The 16,444-nt window shown below is 46.8% G+C and overlaps 6 protein-coding genes across 6 annotated transcripts; 3 read left to right on the top strand and 3 right to left on the bottom strand.

Moving 5' to 3' along the window:
* Positions 1-339: 339 nt before the first annotated feature.
* Positions 340-2,192, bottom strand: EDB91DRAFT_1086269 (uncharacterized protein; the record flags this gene model as incomplete). Its single annotated transcript, XM_041316019.1, has 6 exons — positions 340-950; positions 1,093-1,181; positions 1,227-1,266; positions 1,322-1,425; positions 1,481-1,899; positions 1,965-2,192. The coding sequence occupies 6 exons, from the start codon at positions 2,190-2,192 to the stop codon at positions 340-342; spliced, it is 1,491 nt and encodes a 496-aa protein (XP_041172015.1).
* A 667-nt stretch (positions 2,193-2,859) lies between these two features.
* EDB91DRAFT_1060894 (uncharacterized protein) lies at positions 2,860-3,369 on the top strand (the record flags this gene model as incomplete). The annotated part of the gene is made up of 1 exon (XM_041314385.1): positions 2,860-3,369. A coding segment is annotated over one exon (510 nt), but the record flags the coding sequence as incomplete, so codon positions are not given.
* A 1,512-nt stretch (positions 3,370-4,881) lies between these two features.
* On the top strand, positions 4,882-7,233 carry EDB91DRAFT_1253716 (uncharacterized protein; the record flags this gene model as incomplete). The annotated part of the gene is made up of 11 exons (XM_041323696.1): positions 4,882-4,924; positions 4,982-5,167; positions 5,220-5,314; positions 5,367-5,480; positions 5,506-5,835; positions 5,883-6,066; positions 6,115-6,152; positions 6,202-6,249; positions 6,471-6,612; positions 6,670-7,087; positions 7,137-7,233. The coding sequence occupies 11 exons, from the start codon at positions 4,882-4,884 to the stop codon at positions 7,231-7,233; spliced, it is 1,695 nt and encodes a 564-aa protein (XP_041172017.1).
* A 216-nt stretch (positions 7,234-7,449) lies between these two features.
* EDB91DRAFT_1086271 (uncharacterized protein) lies at positions 7,450-8,890 on the bottom strand (the record flags this gene model as incomplete). Its single annotated transcript, XM_041316020.1, has 6 exons — positions 7,450-7,845; positions 7,951-7,952; positions 8,028-8,154; positions 8,208-8,399; positions 8,451-8,672; positions 8,738-8,890. The coding sequence occupies 6 exons, from the start codon at positions 8,888-8,890 to the stop codon at positions 7,450-7,452; spliced, it is 1,092 nt and encodes a 363-aa protein (XP_041172018.1).
* Positions 8,891-11,992: 3,102 nt separating this feature from the next.
* On the bottom strand, positions 11,993-14,496 carry EDB91DRAFT_1086272 (uncharacterized protein; the record flags this gene model as incomplete). The annotated part of the gene is made up of 7 exons (XM_041316021.1): positions 11,993-12,163; positions 12,282-12,874; positions 12,923-13,316; positions 13,368-13,586; positions 13,638-13,730; positions 13,778-14,308; positions 14,359-14,496. The coding sequence occupies 7 exons, from the start codon at positions 14,494-14,496 to the stop codon at positions 11,993-11,995; spliced, it is 2,139 nt and encodes a 712-aa protein (XP_041172019.1).
* Positions 14,497-14,702: 206 nt separating this feature from the next.
* EDB91DRAFT_1086273 (uncharacterized protein) lies at positions 14,703-15,840 on the top strand (the record flags this gene model as incomplete). Its single annotated transcript, XM_041316022.1, has 7 exons — positions 14,703-14,799; positions 14,853-14,915; positions 14,987-15,142; positions 15,193-15,260; positions 15,283-15,303; positions 15,375-15,570; positions 15,764-15,840. 7 exons carry the CDS (start codon positions 14,703-14,705, stop codon positions 15,838-15,840), a joined length of 678 nt encoding a protein of 225 aa, XP_041172020.1.
* Positions 15,841-16,444: the final 604 nt, after the last annotated feature.

Below are 16,444 nucleotides of genomic sequence, written 5' to 3' on the forward strand. Positions count from 1 at the left end.
GGTACTCGATGCCTGGAACTTGATAACCAAACAGAACATGGTATGTTAATCTGAATAAGCAGATGTTGCAGACCCCCCCAGATGTTGCCCCGCCGATTGTCAATTGCCTCCGTATTCGGTGTTTGGTACTTGATGCCCAGAGCTTGATACCCGAACAGAACGTGGTATGTTAATCCGAATAAGCAGATGTTGCAGACCCCCCAGATGTTGCCCGCCGATCGTCAATCGCCCAAAACTCGGTAATTGATACCCAGAACTCGGTATTTGTTACATCACATGTAAATTGAATACTGCTTGAATAACATTGATAGGGACATACGAGACAATGGTACAAGTACATTACTTTTTGCCCCTTGCTCTAGTAACTCTGTCAGATGGTTGTTGCACTGACTTACTCCGAGTTGTTCTCGCCGGTGCCTCAATCACATCTTTCTTCCCCCGGATACTCTTTGGGGCCGGCAGTGGAACTGCATTTTCAACATCACCGGTGTCTCCAGCATTAAAGCCAGCCAGGAGGTCGCCCATTTGTGATGTCAGGAGGGCGCCGGATTTTGCAGGCTTGACTGGGTGAGGCTTGGAAATTGAATGTGGCACTGCAGTTCCTTCACATGCTGATGCAGGACCCACAGCTCTTCTGGATCTCTTTTGTGGGGATCTACCATCAGCTGAATCAACATCAGCTTCGTCATCTGGATGAGTATTGCCCTCGGCATCACTCTCGGATTCGATTGACAAATCCCAAGGTCTCCGGATCATCACCCTCTTACACTTCTGATGAGGAGGTGATTTCTTGGATACAACGGAATCTACCATGTCACCTTCTTTCTTCCTCCATGCTTTGAACAGGAACATCGGACCTTCACCTGTCTCCTGCCGAGCATACCAGAAATTGAGCAAGGCAGTGGTATCCCAATTTTGCAACTTGGAAGGCTCCTTCAAGTCTACATCCGCTGGAAGATACTTTCTGGCCACAAAGTCATCCTGACTTTGTACGATGGCACTTCATGGCACAACGGCCTTGTCAATCCCAGAACAGATCCCTGTACCCTCCATCAAACAGATTCTATTAGGAAGTTGCGAAGCCAGACTCACGATAGTGCTTTGTAAGAAAAGCCCTCACAATGGCCTTCTTCTGCTCAAGTTTTGTTTCCATGATGTCTGGAAGCAAAGGCATCCCATCCCTGTTCATTTCCAGATCGAACACCGGTTTCTTCATTCTTTTTCACCCTCCCTTCACCTGTTGTCCTCCATCCCATGCCTCAGCACCTATCATCCCGACGATCAATGAAATCATTCTAGTCTCCACAGTGGGAACACTCACCGAACTGTTCCTGCGCGTACTCCTGCCAAACCGGCTCTATGTCCTCCCAGTCCTTCGTCTTAATGAAGCCATCCCCATCCCTTAATGCCTCGTTATCATCATGCCTATGTGAAATAAGTTGAGACCAAATATCTGTGATGATGGATAAAATTCACTGACATCCTGAGCAGCACCTCTCCACATTCATTCTTCCAAGCCGACAACACAAACACTCTCATCCTGCATTGTCTCCACATCTCATTTGAAAAGTGCTCCATATATACAGGTCCCTTCTTACAGGCGACTTGCGCCTGTATCTCAGGAGGAGGAACATTGTTGGACCATTCTTTGGCGGTTTCTTTCACCTTCTCCAACTCATCCTTGGACAATTCAGCCATGACCTTCTTCACCGCACCTTGATAATACTTGAACATGTCTTGACCTCCTGGCTTTGCCCCGAACTCGTCCTCAATCCTCTTTAGCACTTCCTCTCTGTTCTGCTGGTAGATCACCTGCCTAGGCATCCATTTCCTCCCATACTTAATCATGTCCTTCATTTCCTTCATTTTCTTGTTGTTGAACAACCAAGTCTTATACATCTAAGAGGCAATGGAAGAATCAGACATAAAAAATCGAATTTTTCAACACAACAAGGATGTATCACCTGCTTCCTCTTTTTCCATTGTCCTTGGTCGACCTTAGGAGCAAATAACCTGGCCGCTCGCACTATGGCATTGAAAACTCCCTGTTTCTCACTCCTTTTTGCAGAAGTCCACTCAGGAAGGTAGTTCTTCAGCTCTGAAATTTCGTTTTCCCTGAGCTTCTGTGACTGTGGTTGATGTGTTCTCTGTCTTCCAGAAGTCAACTGAGTGGAATGACCTGATCTTGCCATGGTGAATAAGATTGCAGAATGGGCTGAGGATAAGCAAAGTGGAAGTAATAATGGTCGCGAGTTCAACTTTGAGCAAAGCCTAACAGTTGGTTAATCCACCTATAACGGACACAATGCCATTAATGGAAATGAATTGGCAATGAGCCAACCAAACTGCATGATACAATAATGGAATAACAATTCATTTGACCTTCCTGAGCTAATGCTTTCCTTGCAACATTGAAAAATAAAATGAAGATAGGTCATTGCACCCCAATGCAGAAATCCCACAGGGTAGAAGCAAGGGGCAGCAAAGGTAGGAAGACATGGGTCAAGGTCCCACTTGCCAGCACAAGACAACATGCCTACAGGTCCATGCCTAACTCTCCCCTGGAATCACCGACACTTGAACCTGTTCAGGCCCCACCTCCTTGGGAAGACTTTCCTGAAGATACTTACGAGCAAGACCAAGGGTCATTTGAGCCCTTGCAACTCCCAAAAACAATGGCAAGTTCATGTAAAATGTTGGAATGTCTTTCAAATGATAGCTAAGTATTAAAAAATGCAGAGTCAGAATGACTACCTCAGGCAATGGCTGCCAAGGCAGGAATCATATCTCCACCACCTCTTGGATTGAGAAGCTCCACCAGAAGATAGGAGATGCGTCATCTGTGACCAGGATGGGGTCTACAAATGTCAAGATTGTCTTGGGGAGCCACTCTATTGCACGGGCTGTTGCCGGAGTCAACATTGTTGCAATCCTTTCCACTGGATCAGTCAATGGAATGGTCAATTCTTTGAGCAAAGTTGTCTGGCTCATGTTGGACTCATCATATACCTTGGACATGATGGCAAGCAATGTCTGGTAGTCACGGATAGGTGGGATTTGTTTGACGAAGATGAACAAGAAGACTACTTTGAACCTGAAGATCTACCATCTGTGTCGGGACCCGAGTTCCAGCCCAAGGAAAATACAATGGTCATCGTTGACATGTCAGGAGTCCATCGCCTCCAGGTTCGATGTTGTGATTTTCCCAATACCATGAGTCCAGACATTCAAATGTTTCGACATGGCTTTTTCCCTGCATCATTTAACAAGCTGAAGACCATGTTCACCTTCAGAGTGCTAGATGATTTTCTGTTGGACAACCTCGAATGCGGCACCTCAGCGATGAACTATTACAGCAAGCTTCAGTGAATGACCTCAAATGTGTTTCCACACCTTGTTCCAGTAATCTCATATCTACATCATCTGAAGCACATTATATTGACAAAGCACATTGCAAGGACCAATACAGAGAGCTAGCAGTTCAAGCTCACGTCCCCTTACCTCATATGAAGCCCATCACCTCCCACATGACCCAGAACAGCATGCATTAGATCGTGAGATCGAAAAAGCCATCAAAGCGATCCAAAATGAAGACAGTCAAGTTCTACAACAACACGAGGATGGTCTCGATGACCTAGACATTGATGTCAATGGAATATTCGATGATCAAGACAATGAAGACAATAATGTGATGCCATCCACAGATCCAAACGAGGACGACCCTGATCCATTTCTGCCAGAAGAAGGTTTCAACTCAACACACGACAGGGACCTCACAGATATCCCCCCTCATCTGATCACAATATATGCACTGGTCTCATGGTTACATCTCCAGTTCCACCTTCCACAAGCAGCATGTAATGCCTTACTGACTATTTTGGGGTGTATCCTTGTGGCCCTATCTCCAGTGATCGACACTCCCTTCATCACACTGCAATCAAGTCATTGTGTTCTTGGCATCAATAAGAACATTTTTGTCCTTCCAGTGTGTCCTACATGCCGAGACATTTTCCCTCCTGCCAGATCCACGAAATTGCATGACAAATGCACACTTTGTGCAGTGGATTTGTTCCTTCCAGATACAATGAAGCGGGGGAACCAGCGCACCACAAAAACACCTGTCGTAAAGTACCCATATCTTCCTATTTCAGAACAGATCAAGTCGCTACTGAGGATTCCAGGCATCGAGACACTCCTTGATAGCTGGCGATTGAAACCTCGTGCTCCAGGCGAGTATATGGGCATTTTTGATGGTGATATGTGTCGGACCCAGCTCAAAGACACTGATGGCAAGCCTTTCTTTCGAACCTTCCACACGAGAAGCATGGGCCGCACAATGAACTTCATATAGGTGTCAATTTAGGTGTTGACTGGTAAGTCATCTTATTAATTGTCAACTCCGAATACCTGTTGATACATCTCTAGGTTTTCATACATCTGAAGCAATATTGCACCATCGCACTCATCCTGCCCTACCTCATTTTCTATATGCAACCTTCCGCCAGAGTATCGGTGAGTTTTATCCATTTTCGTCAATCACACCTAATCAATGTTCTAGCTACCAAACATCGAACCTAATGTGCACAAGCATACTTCCTGGCCCGAAAGAGCAGAATCCCGATCAGATTCAGTGCTACCTTTGACCAATTGTGTCCGATTTGCTACGCCTTTGGAAGTTTGGTATCAAGGTTCCGACAGAATCTTGCCCTCAAGGTGATTGCATCTTCAGTTCATCTGACTGGTGCTGATATGGTACATATATCTTCAGGTCGTGTTGTTTGTGTTGTTCTGGTGGCAGTTGTTTGTGATAAGCCCACTGCACATAAGATCAGCGGTTTTGCATCCCATTCACATACATATTATTGCACCGCTTGCTGGATAATGTCTGTGAACAAAGCTAAACCTCAGGTGTTTGAGGAAGGCGGTGGGTCCACAAGCTCATTGCATTGTAGTACTACTCTGATCATGACTCGAGCAACAGCATTTCGACCACGGACTAATGAAGAACAGCGTGAACTAGGTGAACACTATCAAAAGCTTGATAATCCAACCACATGCAAGAACCTTGTAAAGGAATTTTCTACTCGATACACACAGCTTGCTCGACTCCCATATTTCGACCTTGTGAAGCAGATTGTGATAGATCTGATGCACAATCTCTTTCTTGGTATGTCTTGGAGCTATACTAGATCCAGCTATTGAATCTTACTCGTATTCAGGGCTTGTGAAAACACATTTTTTTAATATTTTGGTACAGAACAAGATACTGCGCGCTAACCATGAGCTGCAGATATTCCACGAAATGCTCGCCGATGTATGCTGGTGGTCTAGCTGACAGCATTACAACAGCTTACCTCTTTTCACAGTTCATAGTTCCTGGGTTGTGTGGGAAGCTTCCGACAGATATAGGGATGCCATCCAGCGGTTCTCTCACTGTGAACCAGTGGCTACTTTTGGCGACGGTCTATGGACCAATTGTTGTAAGTCGATTTCATATTTTGACAGACTTATAAGCTAAGAGTTCATACGGAGATTCCCCAGCTCTGGAGTTCATGTCTTCCCTCTGATGCTGATGATGAAGTCCTTCAACAGCGTGTTGCATTAATCAAGAGAATTGAGGCTGATAAGGATGTCCAGGCAAACCGTAAGGCTGATGATAGGAAGGCTTTAGCTGAGGCCAAGAAGCAAAGCAAGGATGCATTCGAGGCAGTCAAATTACGGATCGCACAAGAAAAAGTTGCTGCCGCTGAAGTGAAGAAACAAGCAAAGTTGCAAGCAGCTCTCACCAAACAGGCAGAAAAAGAGAGGTCGGCCAAAGAAAAGAGCGCAAGAAAGGTAATTATATATTTGAACTTAATAGTCATTACTGATCATCCCTCTAGGGATCAAAAAAGCGCAAGGCTACATCACAGACTGTTGATGATTTGCCTGAAGGCAGTGTACGACATCATCCTCCACAGCCTACAGCAACTACTCAAGTAGCTGAGGCTGATGATCTTGAAGACACAAAATTTTCACTTCACCCTGACGACCCCGCTAATTTTCTAAAGCTGTCTGCAGCACTTCGTATTTTGATTCAATGAAGGCTATCAGATGATGATATTGATTGTGCAGATACTTTGATCCAAGAGTATAACATCGAGCTCATACATGTAAGCTGTCAGCTGTTTGTTCACGTGTTGCTCTTACGATTGCTTGTAGCTTTACGGCTCTGGTGCCATCAAACCTAACCATCATTTCACTACACATGTTGGTGCTTGTTGTTGCAATTTCAGCCCCATGCATGACTTTTGGATGTTCTTATTTGAGCGTCTCAATAAAGTGTTGAAATCATTCAAGACAAACAATCATGCGAATGGTGACCTCAAAACAACCTTTTTCCGTGAATTCTAGAGGACGTATGAGATGGGAAGACTGGTGAGTAAGATCACAGATGAATTGATATTATTACATTTCAATCTGTTATCTAGACGTACAGTTTACAAACCTATCCTGAAGGTTCACTTCCTCATCAAGCAGCCATGCACATGCTCAAGGCCACCAATGAAGAACGAGGTACTGTTGCAGGGCTCACAGCCTTAACTCAGGATCTTGACAACACGAGCGCTGATGGTGAGTTTTTTTATTGTCATCACTGTTTCAACAGCTTCTAATTTACGTTACCGTTAGCTAGTCAGATGTATACTTTAAGCCCTCGTCACCAGACAAAGCGAATGTCATCAGACACATATCAACTACTGGCCTGCACTATCTGCATTCGATTTCCTCTCACACCTGTTCACTGCCGCTATGATGCTCCCATTGTCCCTCACAGTGTTCCTTTAGATCACATGACTGTCTTCTTTGACTACATTGTCATTCATGGCAAGCGCTACAATGCGTCTCATACCACTGGTTCAAATAATTCTTCATTTGTGCATGTTCTCATCCCTCAGATTGATGCCGCTCCAGTGCATGCATATGGTGAGGTCCTAGAAGTTTTTCAGTACATGCAGAACTTCCGTGGTGTTGGTAGTCCAATGTGGTTTGTCCGCATGCAGTGGTTTGTCCCTTGGACAGGAGAATGCGAAGATATTTGGAGAACCTTGTGTGTGCATTCGAACTCTATGAGGATGCTATTGATGATTTTTATGTAGTGCATCTGTCAATGTCCAGCTGTGGAGACTCAGAGAGTATTGCAACAATGATACACAACTCCCACACCTCATTGACCCTGACTGGATGATCAGTTAGCTGGGAATGATGGTTGTTTCAATTGGTCATGAGAGAACGAAGGCTTGGGCGACTATTGATCTTGCTAAGGTAGATTTTTATTGTTGAACTCATGTGACATTGACGAGAGTTAATCTAGTGATTGACATATGATATAAAACTTAGAAGGTATGTAATGGCTGATTACACTTCTACGTTATGCTAACAGCTCGCTACACTGACTCACTCACATCCTCATCATTTTTCATCTCCCCTGCTCTCATCTCCCCCACTTTCATCTCCCCCATTGTCCTGTTTCAGGTGCCACTCCTCGAGCTCTTTCAAATATGTATAGTCCTCCTTAATCACATCATCTTGTTGGAGGGCAGTCCAGAATCCCTCTAACCATGGAACTCCGTCAAGCGTCTTCATCTCTGGATGTTTTTGCCTCCAGTGCTTCACAACCATATTCTTGAATGGCAGGTTATTTTTTGCAGACAATGGTGTGTCCTCATCCATCTGGCTGGGGCTGATATCAAAGGTCTTCTTCACATAGACTTTTGTCCTGGTACTCGCTTCCATGGTTTTGCGGCGCTTCATTGGACATGAGGTACTGGCATTGACAGCTGGTTCGTGCTCATCAGTGTCATACTTCTTCAGATGTCAGAGAGTGAGGAATCACAAAAATGCGATGTACTGCCAGTGATTCAGTTCAAGTGAGTACAACTATGTTTGCAGTTCCAACAATATGACGCTTACGGCTGGAGAACGCCATTGCAATCCCACGGCCTATTTTGCAGCATTCCCTGCTCCTGACATCGTCCTCCTATTCTTACTATCCTCACTCAGGTCTCCGCAGGTCAAGATATCTGATGTGTAATCAGTATCGATCATTGCAACCGCACCCAAGTTTCCTGTCTCTTTCTCAAAGGCCACTGCAGCTTCACAACAGTTCCTAGTGACCTGTTTTATATGGTGGGTCAACTGATTATAGTATGAGAATGCACAATACTTACCGTGACACGCCGTCCCCTCTGACGCCCACTAGTCTTCTTATGATTAGCCTTTTCAATTTTTGATGGATCAGTACGAGTCACAGCCTGTTTGTGTACATTTCGGAAGTAGTCCTTTGTGCATAGCGTGATGGTTTCCTTATCAAAGTCATCATCAGGGATGTCATTATTTAATGCAGGATTTTCACGGCAGATCTACAAAATATTATCAGGTGAGTACGTGCAACTCTGAAGACTTTCTCTTACCTTCTCATTGTTGTAGACCCAGTCTATGACTTCCTTTATGAACTTGGCGTTTACTTCATCATCAACATGGCCAATCCAATTCGGGTGCCAGGTCTTCGCTTCATCATCTTCCCCAGTCTTGTAAGCTTCACCGCTCTCTAATGGCTTTACATGTGTTAACGCATCTGCTCGTTTATTCCTCCCCAAGGACAACTCAATGCCACAAAGGTCAGCAAACATTGGCTGTATCAAATGCTTCACAACTACTAGTGAGTTTCTTTTACATGTGGTTGTGTCCGAATGCTTACTTTTAATGCAGGGTGTTCATTTGAAACATGCTTACTGGCTGCCTTCTTTTGTACCGGCTTCTCACCCAAGCTCTTGAGAGTGTCATCATGTTCATCAACACACAAGGTGAGAGCTTCATGTGTACCAGTCAGCTTCTCGTGAACAACTGACATCTGTGCATTATCAAGGCAGATTCGTTGACTTATGTTCGACAAGTGTTCATTCGACTCTGTCAGTCTTGCGACTTCAGATACAAGGTGTGCAACGGTTGCGTTGAGATCCCGGACTTGATCTTCAAGGGTATTTGGAACGTGCTGGTAAGGATCCATTCACAGTGGTGCTACTTGTTGAGGCTGACAAAATGAGTAGATATGCTGGTAGCCCCCCTCGTGAGATCCACTCAGAGCCTGTGATTGTGACCGCGACAATGGGTTGCTGCCTGTAAATGGGGTGAGTGAGTTATGGCCATGGTATGGTGTATCATGTTGAGGGCCTCCCATCAGTGGCGCTGGTGTTTGTTGGCCTAAATCCTGTTGTAAACCGCCCGAAAAAAAAACTTGTTGACCTGTGGCAGCATGTGGTTACCAGGGAATAGTGGCGATGGGCGAGGTGCTGGTCTGTGGTAAGCTTCTGTGATTTGCTGTTGACCGCTATCCTGATCATAGCCCCCAGTATTTTCACCTGGAATCATGACAGCACCACTAGGGCGATGCTGAGAGCTATGTTGATTATTAGCAAACATTGGGTGCTAGAAGGAGAGCCCCTTCAGTGACAAACTCCATATTATACGAGGCAACTGATGTGCACAATATCCCCTATAACACGGGCCAGCGGACCATGGGCCGATGATGAAGATATCCTCAATGTTAACGGATGGGCCGGGAGGGATATTATTACCAATGAATATGGGTGGGCCCATCTAGGTAATATGTAGAGTAGGATGGACATGTATATTATAGACAGGTGGGCTGAAGAGAGATGTATATTATATAGATGGGTGGGCCGATGTAGTGGTATTATTATATAAACGGGTGGGCTGGAGGAGCAGTTTATTATATGTGATATAGACGGGTGGGCCGACATAGGGTATATTACATAGACTGGTGGGCCGAGGTAGTAGTATATTATATAGATGGGTGGGCCGGAGGAGCAGTTTATTATATATGATATAGACGGGTGGGCCGGTGTAGGGTATATTACATAGACAGGTGGGCTGAGGTAGTAGTATATTGTGTAGACGGGTGGGCCGACTTAGGGGTATATCATGTAGACGGGTGGGCCGAGGTAATTGTTATCATATAAACGGTGTGGGTGAGGAAAATAGACTCTGTGTGAATCAGAAGTCTAACAAGGGTGCGAGGCTTATACTCGTCCCGAGGGGATTGCTACTGGGTAGCAAGTCCTCAAATAAGTGTGAGGAAACAAAGACTAGACTCTGTCTAGCGACCCGAAGGGTTCCGGTCCTTACTAGGACTGGGGACACAAAGATGCGGAGGGTTCCTGACGAGCGGAACTCAGCGCGCGACGAGCGGAACTATGGGGAACTAACGGAACTAACGTGGAGCAAACAGGACAAACGGGGAACAAACGGAACTAATGGGGAACAAATGGAGGGAAAAGAAACTATGAGCCTGCAGGAGGATGATTGGGCAAAGTCGGACCAGGCTTGTGTCTGGTACTTGCTCCAAGTCGTCAGATCCGATGTCGGGTGTTTCGAGCGGAACTCACGGGGGCGGGAACGATGCAATGTGATCAGGAATAGATTCGGGAAGATATTTTAAACAGTGAGTGGAGTACTGGGAAGTACTCTGTAAGTGGAAGTGGAGTCGAGTCTATCAGAAGGTAAAAAACTAAGATCCCATCTATTGCTACCTATATAGGAAGGGGTTCTGAAATGCGATATGCTACAACCGGGTGAGGCTGTGAGATAAGGAATCGGTCCCGAGTAGCGGAAGGATCCATATAAGTACCATAACACATGGGAAATGAGATAGGAACATGTTAGCGACACGGGGAACGTAGCTAGTACTCACCAGTGAGGATGGAAGAACATGGACAGGACGGAGGAGGATGTTCCGAAGGCTGAAGGAATATAATGTGTGTGGTATGCGATTGTTCTGCTGGGTTCTGCTGGGTTCCGCTTGGTTCCGTGTAGCAGACGGGTCGGGGAAGATGCAGATGGGTAGCGGAACACGTGGGAAAATGGTGGGAAGGCATGGGAAATATGCAGGATACAGGCCTACAGTGGGGACGTTCCCCACAATGGGTGGGCCAAGAGAGCGATTTATTAGATATTATATAGACGGGTGGGCCGAGGTAGTTGGATATCACATATATGGGTGGGCCCAGATATGTATCATATAGATGTATGGGCCGAGGTAGTAGTATATTATATAGACGGGTGGGCCGAGATGGTTGATATCATATAGACAGGTGGGCCCAGAAGAATGAGTGTTATAAACATCAGTGGGCTGAGATAGTTGGATAACATACTAATCAGTGTGCTGATGTAGGCACCAGTACATACCCACTGTATGAGTGCATACACCTATCATTGACCACCGAAATGAGACACACGAAAGCCTGAATACAACATTTCGTAAATTAGACAAATCATCAAGTACCTAATACCGAGTACCAAGTTCCGGGTAACTAATCCTGATGTCCGGGTAACTGACACCGATGTCCGGGTAACATCCATCGATGTCCGGGTAACTGATATTGACATCCGGGTAATTGATATGGAGTTCCGGGGATGTCTTAAATTGGACAAATGACCGAGTACCGAGTTCCAGGCATCGAGTACCAAGTTCCGGGCACCGAGGTCCGGGCATCGAGTTCCAAGTTCCGGGCACCGAGGTCCGGGCATCGAGTTCCAAGCTCCGGGCACCGAGTTCCAGGCATCGAGCACTGAAACACGAAACTAAAATCCAACATTGTGTGAAGTACCGAGTTCCGAGTTCTGGGCATCGAGTTCCGAGTACCGAGTTCCGAGTTCCGGGCACTGAGTTGTATTTCGGTGCTCGATGCCCGGAACTCGGAACTCGATGCCCGGACCTCAGAACTCGGTACTTGGAACTCGATGCCCGGACCTCGGAACTCGGTACTCAGAACTCGATGCCCGGAACTCGGAACTCGGTACTTCACACAATGTTGGATTTTAGTTTCGTGTTTCAGTGCTCGATTCCCAGAACTCGGTGCCCGGAACTCGGAACTCGATGCCCGGACCCCGGTGCCTGGAACTTGGAACTCAATGCCTGGAACTCGGTACTCGGTCATTTGTCCAATTTAAGACATCCCTGGAACTCCATATCAGTTACCCGGATGTCGGTATTAGCTACCCGGAACTTGGTGCTTGATGCCCGGAACTCGATACCAGTTGCCCGGATGTCGATGGATGTTACCCGGATGTTGATATCAGTTAACCGGACGTCGGCATGAGTTACCTGGACGTCAGTATTAGTTACCCAGAACTCGATTTCATTCTTTGAGTATAGCAGAGGTACAATGCATTTCAAGAACATTTACAGAAATCTAACTACCAAATTATGTAGACATTTCAACCTCGCCCAGATGACCCTCATCATCACCTTCACCTTCAACCTTGACCAGATGACCCTCATCACCACCTTCAACTTCAACCTTCACCTCAACATCCATCTCATCACCAGAATCGTATTCCGGGACAAGGTTGTGTGGATCATCCGGCACCAAAATTGCTCCAGCAGTTGAGGGAGTAGGTGATGGGTCCAGGGTTGGTTGAACTTGGCTCAGCTCAAATGAAAGACCCTCGATGGCAGAGCGATCCTCAATTTTCGAGGGTGTGGGCTCCACTGCAATCGAAATATCGATGAGAGGAGGGAGTGCGGATTGGGAGGGTGATGTTGTTCCAGCGACGGATTGATCAAGCAACAAAGATGTTGCAATTGCCGGAGTGGTGGGAAGGGGAAATGAGGGATGGGGTTCCATGGTTTGGCGTCGAAGGCTCTCATGGAGCCTGCTGAGGGTATCGATACGGCTGCCCTGCTCAGCAACAAGACCCTCGAGAGCCTTGATGCATTCGGCACTATCGCGAATACTTCTTGCCATGGAATGGAGGTCCGGCATAGGGACGTCGAGAGCCGCATGAGGCACGCGGGCACTCGAAGACGCAATTGCTACAAAGGAATAAGATAAGATGATGATGAGAAATTCGAAAGACTTACGAGCTGGTGCAGGTGAGGGTGTAGGTGGTGGGGCGGGTGCCTTGACAGCAGTTATTGTCTTGCTGCGACCGCGCATCTTAGGTGCGGTCGCAGCAGACCCACTGGCAGTTCCGGCAGCACCGGCACCGGCAGCTCCGGCTACACCACGAGATTGGCTGCGGGTCCGGGCCTTTGGTTGGGAGGTGGACGGAGCTTTGGAAGGTGTCCGGGACCTGGCCTTCCGGGTGGTCGACTTACCCCGAGACCATTTCGGTGGACTTCCGAGGGTGATGGAAAAACACTTTACCTTCTTTGTGTTGCAGAAAACACAGGAGAGAAGGCCTTTCCCAGTTCTCTTGTCGAACCGGGTTGTGCAGGGCAACTCCACATTGTTGCAAGCCCAGCATGGGTTGTTCTGTTTGTTCAGTTAGTTGAAGGACGCCCAGTCAATTTTCAAAGTACTCACCGGTCTGGGAATGAGAATGTCATCTGTATCGATGACAGTTGGCGCCACGTCCGGGGTGACCGCGGGGGTATTGGACGCCGAGTCCGAGTGCTCAACGACCTCTGGAGGGCTTCCAGCAGGGCCATCGATGACAGTTGGTGCCACCACCGGGGTGACCATGGGGGTGTTGGACATCGAGTCAGTCTGCCCGGCGACGTCTGCACACCTTCCAGCAATTATCTGACGACAGTACAGATGACCAAGAGTGATGCAGGCATAAATTAGACATACCTTCACAGGGCCAAAAGGTCTCTTCTTGGGGATCCGGGGCGAGACTGAGGTGAGACGATGAAGTAAGACGACCGGCCCTCCTTGGGCAGCCGGCTGCAAAATAATGAGTGACAATGAAAACAACAAACAGAATGACATACCTTGTCCACAGGTTCATCCTCGGACTCCACAAACTCGGCTGACTTCACAACCCGAGCTGACTTTGCCCTCTTGCGACTCTTCATCGCGGATTTCGGCAGTTGGGAGGAGGGTCCCGAAATCAGGGGCGATTTCCTCTTCCTACTCCCATCCGCCTCAGGTTCTGGGTCAGCATCTAACGCCTTACCCTTACCCTTATCCTCACGCTTCTCCCGGGACTCGTCAATAGTGCTGGACGATGGGCCGGCAATGCTGCCAGCGACAGCAGGTGGGGAGGGAAGGTCGACCGCGACAGTGTCAGGGGATTTGGGGGCATCGACCAGAAGATCGAATGTCCGGTCGCCTAAAGCCTCCCATGCGGAGACCTTGTGGCACCAGCTGTGCCTCTGGAGGCGAAGATCATTATGGCTGATGCTGTGCCAGTTGGGCGAATCCTGGGGGGACAACTGCCGAACGCGAAGTAGCTCCTTGGAGCAGGACAAGACTATGCCCAGAATGCAAGGTGAAGCCTCATGGTCCTGGACGGCCTCAGCCTGCCCGGTCATTAGAGAAAATGAAAAGAAAAAAAGGAAAAACAACATACCACCAGTTCAGTGACTTGTGCTTTCAGAGCCAAGTGGCTGTTGCCGGGTGGGAGGAGCCGAGCTGCGCAGACAATGTCAACAATCTGCCTAGTGATTGCCTTAAGTTCGGCAAAAGAGGTTTCAGCTGGAGTGGACATGTTGAATGATGAGAAAGATGTGTAAATCTTTGAATCAGATGTGAAATTGATGAAGTTTCAGAGGGAAAACAGGCAGTTGAATGGCCATGTAAAACTTTGTTGATTTGTTTGGCTTTGTTTGGCGATGGTTCAACTTTCGGAAGTTGCCGGACTTCAGTTGAACTTCAAGTATACAATCAATTATCGGTACTTCCGTCCCTCACAAGATGAATTCACATCCAACAGTCAGATTTAACGATCCTCCGGCGACCAAGTATTATTCAATGGACATAGATGATTCAACACAGTCCGGGACATCAACAGGTAAGATCTATTTGTACTATGCCTTATCTATGTTTTTATCTTACATGCCTTAGATGATTTATACCTTGGGCCGGATGATGACATAGAAGATGATTCCGTGTCTTCCAGTGGTCCGGGTGTGTTGGCTGCAATCCCCGGTACATTTATCACTTGAATATTACCATGCATGCTCACTAAACTCGTACAGATCAATTACCTCTGGCTCAATACGATCAACCGGTTCAGTACATCGACCCAGACTTGTACCTTGGGCCTGATGAGGATCTGATTGATTGTGATGATGAGCCGGGCTCTGTCTATGCACGGTGTGAGTCTCCGGTCACATCTGAAGTTTCAATGTCATGTAAGTAAATTCTACACATTTTTCAATCAAAACTTAATTTATCTCACAAGCGAATGAGAGACCAGCCGAATGTGATCCAGTACATCTGGAGGTCACAAATGAAGATTTGCATGCAATGGTTCGTGAGTTCCGGCCAATAGGGTCATTCGAACACTCCGGATGTGAGTATCTGGTATACTACTATATCTATCATTTTTCTTATTTTCATTTCAGTGCAATCCCTTCAAGATAGACTCAGCAGCTACAACAAGATAATGGAGGTCTTCCGGCCCCTTCCATACCACTACTCATCGAGGCTGAGCGACCATTTCAAATCGCTTGGGCGGATACATCTGACAAGCTCCGGAGGGCTGATGCTGAGCTACAGAGGCTGAGAAGAGCTGAACAGGCAAGCATCGAAATGCTCAAGGTGGTAGATTCCATGATTCGTCAGTGTGAAGAACGAAACCAAAACTAAACTTCTGAATTTTCAATACCATCCCATGTAAAGTACCAACTCAGTAAAATACTGAATCTTTCGATAACATAGTCACATCACATGTAAATTACTGGAACAGAGGTATTACATTACTGCCATGTAGAATAAGTAATCTATCAAGAGTTCTGGGTATCAATTTCCAGGCACAGAGTACCCAACACCAAATATCGCGTTCTGGGTATTGAGGTCCGGGCATCAAGTGCCGAGTTCTGAGTTCTGAGTTCCGGGCAACAAATACCAAGTTCCCTGAATCAAGTACCTGCCCGGACCTCAATGCCTGGACCTCGGTAATTGATACCCGGAACTCGGTATTTGGACCCGGAACTCGGTACATGGTCATTTGTTCAAATTACTCGGTGAACCACAGAATCTTTGACCACATTAACATCACATGTAAATTGAATACCAATTGAATAACATTGATAGTGACATACGAGACAATGGTACATGTACATTACTTTTTGCCCCTTGCTCTAGTAACTCTGTCAGATGGGTGTTGCACTGACTTACTCCGAGTTGTTCTCGCCGGTGCCTCAATCGCATCTTTCTTCCTCCGGAAGCTCTTCGGGGCTGGCAGTGGAACTTCATGTTCAACATCACCAGGGCCCTTAGCCTCACTCTCGGATTCGGTTGATGAATCTCGAGGTCTCCGGATCATCACCCTCTTACACTTCAGACGAGGAGGTGATTTCTCAGATACAACGGAATCCACCACGTCGCCTTCTTTGTTCCTCCATGCCTTGAACAGGAATGTCGGACCTTCACCTGTTTTCTGACGAGCATACCAGAAATTGAGCAAGGCGGTGGTATCCCAATTTTGCAAC

The sequence above is a fragment of the Suillus paluster genome (genome assembly GCF_016628075.1).
Source record: "Suillus paluster strain FC165 chromosome Unknown EDB91scaffold_90, whole genome shotgun sequence".
Taxonomy (NCBI): domain Eukaryota; kingdom Fungi; phylum Basidiomycota; class Agaricomycetes; order Boletales; family Suillaceae; genus Suillus; species Suillus paluster.